General features: G+C 40.6%; 1 protein-coding gene across 1 annotated transcript; it reads right to left on the bottom strand.

Moving 5' to 3' along the window:
- Positions 1–2,460: 2,460 nt before the first annotated feature.
- LOC144616274 (trace amine-associated receptor 6) lies at positions 2,461–3,547 on the bottom strand. The gene is given in 2 exon segments (XM_078446448.2): positions 2,461–3,337; positions 3,339–3,547. Coding segments are annotated over 2 exon segments (1,032 nt in total). The 3' UTR covers positions 2,461–2,514.
- Positions 3,548–11,866: the final 8,319 nt, after the last annotated feature.

The following is an 11,866-nucleotide window of genomic DNA, read 5'->3' as shown; positions in this document are numbered from 1 at the left end:
TTAGTATTTTAATTATTTGTATATTTGGTATTTTAATGTATTCGTTAGTCATTTGTATTTTCCCTCTATAAAACTGTCTATTGACATGTTTAGTGTAGTATTTGTCTATGTCTTACTGTTTTGTAAAAGGTTTTTATGTTTTGAAAGCTATTAACCCTTCTTCATCATGTAAACTGCCAATAGTTTTTTCAGCGTTGTCTTTTTTTCCTTAACATGACTTTGTTTTCTTTTAAAATTTAAAAAATCTTAAAGTAGTGCATGAATCCCTGTGGGTTTTCTGTTATTATTTCACCAATGAAAAATTATAAAAGCTTTATTTTCTTTAATTTTTATAAATCTGATAGAAATCCATTTTGATTTTATGAAATACATGAAGCAGGATGCTGAGCAATATTTTTATCAGAAAGTTAAATACCACATCAACATTTCTTTCTTTTAATATAATTTTTAGTGTTTATTTATTTTTGAGAGAGAGAGAGAGAGAGAGAGAGAGAGACAGAGTGCAAGCAGAGGAAGGGCAGAGAGAGAGGGAGACAGAATCCGAAGCAGGCTCCATGCTCTGAGCTGTCAGCACAGACCCCAATGCAGGGCTCGAACCCACGAACCATGAGATCATGACCTGAGCTGAAGTCGGTCATTTAACCGACTGAGTCACCCAGGCACATCAACATTTCTTGAATCCTTTTCCCATAAACACAGTGTTACTTCTTTTTATCATGGAAAACATATAAACTGTGGACACTGTTTAATAGAAAAAAAAAAATGACATAAATTTTCCTCCATGGTGATTGAAGATAAAAAAATAAACCTCGTGATAAGAAAACTATCATATCAATAGATAATCACTGTTGAAGAAATTGTGCCATCTGCTCATGATTATTCCCACATTTACATTATATGCCCCCAACATATAAAATATGAGTCTTGTCCTGAGTTTGAAATAGCTCACCTTTATGGTTGAGAGACATCTTAGAAGCTTCAGAAAACTGCCCCTCCCCGCCCCGCTCCAAGAAACAAGCTGTTCAAATGAAAACAAGTTAACCCAGTTCAATAAAAGGCAGGAAATACAAGACACTAACACGGAACATGGGATCAGGAAATCTTTCACAGTGAAAAAAAGGTAAGAAAGGAACGTGAGTCCTGGAAGACAAAAACAGCAACTGACAAAGCAGGGAACTGCACAGATTTAAGGACCCTTGTGCCAACCATTATTGAGTAAATACATTTCTATCAAATGCTTAAAGATGTTCATTTCACCAAGGAAGTAAAAGCCTATAGGGTATGCTACTAAAATTGAGGTACCATTTCTCCGCCATCATTTAAAATGTCATTTTAATGTGCTATAATTCACATTTATAATTATTAGGAAATTTGCAACACGTCACCAGATTGATGTCTTTTTTTCTCAAATTAACAATTTAGGTTAATTTATAAATTAAATTTGTGGTCGATGAATGCTCTTTTACTTATAATAAGTTTTTCCTGCTCTCCCAAACCAAGGGTAAAGCATATATCAAAGAATTTAGAGCAAAGTTACAATAACCAACCCAATAAAATATCTCATAACACATGAAGGTGTTATAAACCCCTAAAAAGAATCAGTGAATGAATCAATTGCATGTGGTAATCATGAGACCAAAAATGCTACACTGTGCCAGGGTATCAGCTGTTTTTCTCTCTTTTAGCCATCCTAGCCTGGCAAGTTCCTGATAATGATTTTGTTTTGTACTAACTAATATTTTCAATCTCTTTAGTATGTTTTCTAGCCACAAGAAAAATATTACTAGATGTAATATTAAGAAAGCTAAATGTGAAAAATAATAGAAATTCTATCACTATCCAGAATTGATTTATAACAAGCTAGCAACCACGTATGGAACAGAGGGCACTTACCAATTCCTTCATCCCATCCTCATAGGCACCCAGTGTATACGCTGTATACAAGAGGCAGGATCCAGGAGCTGCTGAAGCAAATTCCTGACACAGACACCATGCAGACATCCAGCATAATAGATTTCACTGCTGCCCCAAGTTTTCCTTTGGGAAAAGCAGCAAAACAAAGCCAAAAACAAACAAAACAAAAGCAAAAACAAAAACAAACAAGGCAACAACCATGTGAAAACTAACCACAGAGAAATTTTTGACAAGTTGGGAGTGAGCAGAAAACTTTCTAAAGAAAAGAGGAAAGAATTTTTTTTTTTTAAAGGTGTTTTCAGGCTACGAAGGGAAGAATCAATGAAATAAAAGAGCAAAAGGGAGGGAGGGAAGTATGTGCAGAAAAGGAGGTATGGTGAGCTCTGTAGCCGTTAACAAATAGGGATTTGACATTTACCAGTCATGCAAATTGTTTTTTGAGAAATGACAAGGAAGTGCACCGTTAATACTGGAAAGCATTGATTTATCCTGTTAAATTTGAAGAGTAAATGGTTTTCTTTTCATTAATAGTCTTACTTGATTTTTACCAACTCATGTCATATGGAAATTGTAAAGATTGAACTTCGTCAGTCCAAATGCTTACATTTGTTCAGAGAACAAATTCTTGGTGGCTGAACTGTCCTCGAAAACCCAACCACTCATGATAATTTTTAAGGCCTTCCTGAACCACGGGTAAAATAAAGCATAAATCAAAGGGTTCATGGCTGAATTGTAATAAGCACACCAACAGCAAATCTCATAAATGTAGGCAGGGGTTATGAAGCCCATATAAGCATCAATTAATGAGTCAATACTGTACCGTAACCATGAAATCATAAATGCTACCACAGTGATACCCAGGGTTTTTGCTGCTTTTCGCTCTCTCTTGGCCACTCTGGATTTATAACTAGCTGATGACAATACTATTTTGCCCCCAGTGTCTTCAATCTTTTTAGCCTGTTGTCTAGCCACAAGAAAAATATTGCTATAGAGAATTATCATAACGAGGGTAGGTATAAAGAAGGATAGAAAATCTATCAACACCCAGTTTTGATTTACAACGGTCTGACAACCTCCTACGCAGTTGACGGCACGAGATAATTCCTCCAGCCCATCATCATAAGCACCTGTGTAGAACACGGCACCACTGTATACAAGGGGCAGGATCCAGGAGATGCCGATGCATGTTCCCGACACGGACACCGTGAACTTGGTAGGATAGACCAGAGGCTCAGTAATAGCGATGTACCTGTCGATGGAGATGAAGCACAGGTGGAAGAGGGAAGAGTAACAAAATGCCACATCACAGCACGTGTGGAAGGTACAGAAACTCGGCCCAAAGTACCAGCAGCCCTCCACAGACCTGACCATGCTGAAGGGCATGACGGTCACCCCCACCAGAAAGTCAGCACAGGCCAGAGATGAGAAAATTGGTTGGCGAGTGCAGCTGCTTGAAATGCAGGATTGAAATCACCACCAGGAGGTTCCCAAAAACGGCCAGCACAGCCCCCAAGCTGAACAGTGTGTAGAGAATGAGCCGGGGTCTGGGCGAGTAGGGGGCTTTCGCGCAGGATCCGGTCACGTTCTGGTAGCAGAGCTGCTCGGATGCAGCAGGGGACGGGTTGGTGCTCATGGTGCACGTGGAGACGTAAATATGCCAGGTTGTCTAAAGAAATTATCAGATACTATTACTAATGTTTTTCCACTTTCCGCTTTCCACTTATAAATCTTAAATGCTTTCTATATAACCAACTAAAATTGAACAAAATTATATTGTGGGGGCACCTGGGTGGCTCAGTCGGTTGAGTATCCACCTCTTGATTTTGTCCAGTCATTGTCTGGCATTTCCTAAGTTTGAGCCCTGCGTCCCCTACTTGGGGTTCTCTCTCGGTCCCCCTCTCTCTGCTACTTCCCCACTCAGGCTTGCTCATGCTCTTTCTCTCAAAATAAATAGACATTTAAAAATTATATTGTATAAGGTTAGTGGTGTTAATTTCAACTAAATAATGCCTGGTTTCTTTAACTTGATAAAATTCCCTTTTTTTCACAAAAAAATATGGTTTTCTTTTTACCTCTAGTGTTCTTCTTTGCAACAGCTGCTGATATGGGATGTAACTGTGGAGTTGAAGGATCACCTCCTCTTTATCTCTGTGTTGTCGGACCTGTGTTACTAAGACATGCAGTCCTCCCACATAAATAAATGCTATCAGGGAGAGTCCGGAAGATGGCGGCGTAGGAGGACGCAGGGCTCACAGCGCGTCCTGCCGATCACTTAGATTCCACCTACACCTGCCTAAAGAACCCAGAAAACCGCCAGAGGATTAGCAGAAGGGAGTCTCCGGAGTCAAGCGCAGACGAGAGGCCCACGGAAGAGGGTAGGAAGGGCGGCGAGGCGGTGCGCGCTCCACGGACTGGCGGGAGGGAGCCGGGGCGGAGGGGCGGCTCGCCGGCAAAGCAGAGCCCCCGAGTCTGGCTGGCAAAAGCGGAGGGGCCGGACAGACTGTGTTCCGACAGCAAGCGCGACTTAGCGTCTGGGAGGTCATAAGTTAACAGCTCTGCTCGGAAAGCGGGAAGGCTGCAGGACAAAGGGAGGGAGAGCTGCTGAGCCCCCGGACGGCAGAGCTCAGCTTGGCGGGGAACAAAGGCGCCAGCGCCATCTCCCCCGCCCATCCCCCAGCCAAAATCCCAAAGGGAACCAGTTCCTGCCAGGGAACTTGCTCGCTCCGCGCAAACACCCAACTCTGTGCTTCTGCGGAGCCAAACCTCCGGCAGCGGATCTGACTCCCTCCCGCTGCCACAGGGCTCCTCCTGAAGTGGATCACCTAAGGAGAAGCGAGCTAAGCCTGCCCCTCCAGCCCCCGTGCACCTTGCCTACCCACCCCAGCTAATACGCCAGATCCCCAGCAACACAAGCCTGGCAGTGTGCAAGTAGCCCAGACGGGACACGCCACCCCACAGTGAATCCCGCCCCTAGGAGAGGGGAAGAGAAGGCACACACCAGTCTGACTGTGGCCCCAGCAGTGGGCTGGGGGCAGACATCGGGTCGGACTGCGGCCCCGCCCACTAACTCCAGTTATACACCACAGCACAGGGGAAGTGCCCTGCAGGTCCTCACCACGCCAGGGACTCTCCAAAATGACCAAACGGAAGAATTCCCCTCAGAAGAATCTCCAGGAAATAACAACAGCTAATGAACTGATCAAAAAGGATTTAAATAATATAACAGAAAGTGAATTTAGAATAATAGTCATAAAATTAATCGCTGGGCTTGAAAACAGTATACAGGACAGCAGAGAATCTCTTGCCACAAAGATCGAGGGACTAAGGAACAGTCACGAGGAGCTGAAAAACGCTTTAAACGAAATGCAAAACAAAATGGAAACCACGATGGCTCGGCTTGAAGAGGCAGAGGAGAGAATAGGTGAACTAGAAGATAAAGTTATGGAGAAAGAGGAAGCTGAAAGAAAGAGAGATAAAAAAATCCAGGAGTATGAGGGGAAAATTAGAGAACTAAGTGATACACTAAAAAAAAATAATATACGCATAATTGGTATCCCAGAGGAGGAAGAGAGAGGGAAAGGTGCTGAAGGGGTACTTGAACAAATTATAGCTGAGAACTTCCCTGAACTGGGGAAGGAAAAAGGCATTGAAATCCAAGAGGCACAGAGAACTCCCTTCAGACGTAACTTGAATCGATCTTCTGCACGACATATCATAGTGAAACTGGCAAAATACAAGGATAAAGAGAAAATTCTGAAAGCAGCAAGGGATAAACGTGCCCTCACATATAAAGGGAGACCTATAAGACTCGTGACTGATCTCTCCTTTGAAACTTGGCAGGCCAGAAAGGCTTGGCACGATATCTACAGTGTGCTAAACAGAAAAAATATGCAGCCGAGAATCCTTTATCCAGCAAGTCTGTCATTTAGAATAGAAGGAGAGATAAAGGTCTTCCCAAACAAACAAAAACTGAAGGAATTTGTCACCACGAAACCAGCCCTACAAGAGATCCTAAGGGGGATCCTGTGAGACAAAGTACCAGAGACATCACTACAAGCATAAAACATACAGACATCACAATGACTCTAAACCCGTATCTTTCTATAATAACACTGAATGTAAATGGATTAAATGCGCCAACTAAAAGACATAGGGTATCAGAATGGATAAAAAAACAAGATCCATCTATTTGCTGTCTACAAGAGACTCATTTTAGATCTGAGGACACCTTTAGATTGAGAGTGAGGGGATGGAGAACTATCTATCATGCTCCTGGAAGCCAAAAGAAAGCTGGAGTAGCCATACTTATATCAGACAAACTAGACTTTAAATTAAAGGCTGTAACAAGAGATGAAGAAGGGCATTATATAATAATCACAGGGTCTATCCACCAGGAAGAGCTAACTATTATAAATGTCTATGCGCCAAATACCCGAGCCCCCAGATATATAAAACAATTACTCATAAACATAAGCAACCTTATTGATAAGAATGTGGTCATTGCAGGGGACTTTAACACCCCACTTACAGAAATGGATAGATCATCTAGACACACAGTCAATAAAGAAACAAGGGCCCTGAATGATACATTGGATCAGATGGACTTGACAGATATATTTAGAACTCTGCATCCCAAAGCAACAGAATATACTTTCTTCTCGAGTGCACATGGAACATTCTCCAAGATAGATCATATACTGGGTCACAAAACAGCCCTTCATAAGTTTACAAGAATTGAAATTATACCATGCATACTTTCAGACCACAATGCTATGAAGCTTGAAATCAACCACAGGAAAAAGTCTGGAAAACCTCCAAAAGCATGGAGGTTAAAGAACACCCTACTAACGAATGAGTGGGTCAACCAGGCAATTAGAGAAGAAATTAAAATATACATGGAAACAAACGAAAATGAAAATACAACAATCCAAACGCTTTGGGATGCAGCGAAGGCAGTCCTGAGAGGAAAATACATTGACATCCAGGCCTATCTCAAGAAACAAGAAAAATCCCAAATACAAAATCTAACAGCACACCTAAAGGAAATAGAAGCAGAACAGCAAAGGCAGCCTAAACCCAGCAGAAGAAGAGAAATCATAAAGATCAGAGCAGAAATAAACAATATAGAATCTAAAAAAACTGTAGAGCAGATCAACGAAACCAAGAGTTGGTTTTTTGAAAAAATAAACAAAATTGACAAACCTCTAGCCAGGCTTCTCAAAAAGAAAAGGGAGATGACCCAAATAGATAAAATCATGAATGAAAATGGAATGATTACAACCAATCCCTCAGAGATACAAACAATTATCAGGGAATACTATGAAAAATTATATGCCAGCAAATTGGACAACCTGGAAGAAATGGACAAATTCCTAAACACCCACACTCTTCCAAAACTCAATCAGGAGGAAATAGAAAGCTTGAACAGACCCATAACCAGCGAAGAAATTGAATCGGTTATCAAAAATCTCCCAACAAATAAGAGTCCAGGACCAGATGGCTTCCCAGGGGAGTTCTACCAGACATTTAAAGCAGAGATAATACCTATCCTTCTCAAGCTATTCCAAGAAATAGAAAGGGAAGGAAAACTTCCAGACTCATTCTATGAAGCCAGTATTACTTTGATTCCTAAACCAGACAGAGACCCAGTAAAAAAAGAGAACTACAGGCCAATATCCCTGATGAATATGGATGCAAAAATTCTTAATAAGATACTAGCAAATCGAATTCAACAGCATATAAAAAGAATTATTCACCATGATCAAGTGGGATTCATTCCTGGGATGCAGGGCTGGTTCAACATTCGCAAATCGATCAACGTGATACATCACATTAACAAAAAAAAAGAGAAGAACCATATGATCCTGTCAATCGATGCAGAAAAGGCCTTTGACAAAATCCAGCACCCTTTCTTAATAAAAACCCTTGAGAAAGTCGGGATAGAAGGAACATACTTAAAGATCATAAAGGCCATTTATGAAAAGCCCACAGCTAACATCATCCTCAACGGGGAAAAACTGAGAGCTTTTTCCCTGAGATCAGGAACACGACAGGGATGCCCACTGTCACCGCTGTTGTTTAACATAGTGCTGGAAGTTCTAGCATCAGCAATCAGACAACAAAAGGAAATCAAAGGCATCAAAATTGGCAAAGATGAAGTCAAGCTTTCGCTTTTTGCAGATGACATGATATTATACATGGAAAATCCGATAGACTCCACCAAAAGTCTGCTAGAACTGATACATGAATTCAGCAAAGTTGCAGGATACAAAATCAATGTGCAGAAATCAGTTGCATTCTTATACACTAACAATGAAGCAACAGAAAGACAAATGAAGAAACTGATCCCATTCACAATTGCACCAAGAAGCATAAAATACCTAGGAATAAATCTAACCAAAGATGTAAAAGATCTGTATGCTGAAAACTATAGAAAGCTTATGCAGGTAATTGAAGAAGATATAAAGAAATGGAAAGACATTCCCTGCTCATGGATTGGAAGAATAAATATTGTCAAAATGTCAATACTACCCAAAGCTATCTACACATTCAACGCAATCCCAATCAAAATTGCACCAGCATTCTTCTCGAAACTAGAACAAGCAATCCTAAAATTCATATGGAACCACAAAAGGCCCCGAATAGCCAAAGTAATTTTGAAGAAGAAGACCAAAGCAGGAGGCATCACAATCCCAGACTTTAGCCTCTACTACAAAGCTGTCATCATCAAGACAGCATGGTATTGGCACAGAAACAGACACATAGACCAATGGAATAGAATAGAAACCCCAGAACTAGACCCACAAACGTATGGCCAACTCATCTTTGACAAAGCAGGAAAGAACATCCAATGGAAAAAAGACAGTCTCTTTAACAAATGGTGCTGGGAGAACTGGACAGCAACATGCAGAAGGTTGAAACTAGACCACTTTCTCACACCATTCACAAAAATAAACTCAAAATGGATAAAGGACCTGAATGTGAGACAGGAAACCATCAAAACCTTAGAGGAGAAAGCAGGAAAAGACCTCTCTGACCTCAGCCGTAGCAATCTCTTACTCGGCACATCCCCAAAGGCAAGGGAATTAAAAGCAAAAGTGAATTACTGGGACCTTATGAAGATAAAAAGCTTCTGCACAGCAAAGGAAACAACCAACAAAGCTAAAAGGCAACCAACGGAATGGGAAAAGATATTTGCAAATGACACATCGGACAAAGGGCTAGTATCCAAAATCTATAAAGAGCTCATCAAACTCCACACCCGAAAAACAAATAACCCAGTGAAGAAATGGGCAGAAAACATGAATAGACACTTCTCTAAAGAAGACATCCGGATGGCCAACAGGCACATGAAAAGATGTTCAACGTCGCTCCTTATCAGGGAAATACAAATCAAAACCACACTCAGATACCACCTCACGCCAGTCAGAGTGGCCAAAATGAACAAATCAGGAGACTATAGATGCTGGAGAGGATGTGGAGAAACGGGAACCCTCTTGCACTGTTGGTGGGAATGCAAATTGGTGCAGCCTCTCTGGAAAGCAGTGTGGAGGTTCCTCAGAAAATTAAAAATAGACCTACCCTATGACCCAGCAATAGCACTGCTAGGAATTTATCCAAGGGATACAGGAGTACTGATGCATAGGGGCACCTGTACCCCAATGTTTATAGCGGCACTCTCAACAATAGCCAAATTATGGAAAGAGCCTAAATGTCCATCAACTGATGAATGGATAAAGAAATTGTGGTTTATATACACAATGGAATACTACGTGGCAATGAGAAAAAATGAAATATGGCCTTTTGTAGCAACATGGATGGAACTGGAGAGTGTGATGCTAAGTGAAATAAGCCATACAGAGAAAGACAGATACCATATGGTTTCACTCTTATGTGGATCCTGAGAAACATAACAGAAACCTATGGGGGAGGGGAAGGGAAAAAAAAAAAAAAAAAAGAGGTTAGAGTGGGAGAGAGCCAAAGCATAAGAGACTGTTAAAAACTGAGAACAAACTGAGGGTTGATGGGGGGTGGGAGGGAGGGCAGGGTGGGTGATGGGTATTGAGGAGGGCACCTTTTGGGATGAGCACTGGGTGTTGTATGGAAACCAATTTGACAGTAAATTTCATATATTAAAAAATTAAAAAAAAATAAAAAAATAAAAAAAATAAAAAAAAAATAAATGCTATCAAAGGGGAAATCCCTGCATGGAATCCCTATAGTATAAGGTGTGAACTTGGAAGATTATTTTCAACAGTGATGATTAGGAAAGGTATTCTATAAAACAACTCTTAACATTAAATTAGCTTAGCCATCATGCTTCTTGGGTCAAAGATTTCTTTTTTCTTAGACTTGAATCTTTCCCCTATTGTCAATCCTGATGAGGTACCTCTTTGGATTTTTGTACAGAGACACAATATGGTGTAAATAGTGAGAGTTAATACTTGGGTTTTTCTCTCTCGGCAGGAGCCATTCTTGTATCTGCACTGGCTAACAAGAAACAAAAAAGGTAACATACATTAAGGACGGTTTGAGATTGGTGAAATACATCACACACAAGCTTTAAAGAACAGCATGGTATTTAGACACACCAGCACTTCTGAGGTATTATGACTATCAGTGCTGGTAGAAAGGAGATCGGTTCTGTGCTCAGACATTGTCACTGGAAGCATATCTGTGATGTCTCTGTCCACGTGATAAATGGGCAGTGAGCCCTCTGACTACACACATTTGTGGTTCTAACTGATAGAACTTCTGTTCCGATGCTGAATGAATTCAAATAAGGAATAATGACCAGAAAGTTGGAAAATGGGAACACAATTCCTTGGTAATTTCCTAGCCCTGCAATGTTGAACTCCACAGAGCACTACTCAGACTTCTCGCAGAAAGGGTCAAGACTCTTGCCACTGCAGGGCTGTGACCTACACATGTGTGAACTTGCTTTTCAAATTATAAAGTGCCACAGGTATTATTATTAATCCATCTGTCCATCTGCTTCCTAATCTAGAAAATTAGATTCTTTCTAATATTATTTCTAATATTTCCTGAGAATCTGGTTTTGTAAAATAATAGTAATTGTTTCCATAGGCAAAGGTCTAGGCCAGGCTTTCTCAATTTCAGCACTGTTGACATTTGAGATCAGATAACTCTGATGTAAGGATCTGTCCTGTACATTGAACAGGATTTAGCAGCGTCCCTGCTACTAGATGCTGGTAGATTTCAGTAAAATTTCCCCAAGAGCATAAATCAAAAATGTCTTCAGACATTGACAAGTGTCCTCTGGAAGATAAAAGGTCTCAATGACCTGCCTATTGAGAAACATTATTCTAGGCAAAAAATAATGATACATGATGCACACATTTAGGCCAGAGAAATAACTTTATATCTCCCTTCATATTCTGAGATATATTCATTCATTCATTAATCAATTCAATATATATTTGTTGAGTGCCAGGAGTTGGGTGAAAAGCAATGAACAAAGGAATGAACAAAAAATCTGGGTACACGTGATCCCTGTCTCATGAAGTTTGCAATCTTGAGCCGGAAACAAACCTTAAGCAAGTAAACAAACAAATGGATATATGAATACAAATTGTGAAAAGTAGTAAAAAGGTAAAAGACAGTAGCTCATGTTGCAGGAAGCACTTAGGCAGGTGTGGATAAAGAGGTTTCTTCAAACAGGGTAAGGCAAACAAGCTACTTCAATATTTACAGAATTTTAATATAATATATGTGGGGGAAAGGAAATGAGAACAGAGTAGAACAATAGCTGGTGTTTTCTGATGTTTTCTAGCAGAGGGCAGCTTAATAAGAAAGGGATATTATGCCCAAAAAAGAAAAAGGCAGAGAGACGAGAGACAGAGACAGAGGCAGAGAGACAGGGATGAAAGTCTTGCTGTGGTCTGGAAGCAGGAATGAGGGGAAGACCTGATGCTTGTTCCAGAAAGAACCT

The sequence above is a fragment of the Panthera onca genome, chromosome B2 (genome assembly GCF_046562875.1).
Source record: "Panthera onca isolate mPanOnc1 chromosome B2, mPanOnc1 haplotype 2, whole genome shotgun sequence".
NCBI lineage: Eukaryota > Metazoa > Chordata > Mammalia > Carnivora > Felidae > Panthera > Panthera onca.
The sequence above is the reverse complement of the archived record's forward strand: the minus strand, read 5'-3'. Positions and strand labels throughout refer to the sequence as shown.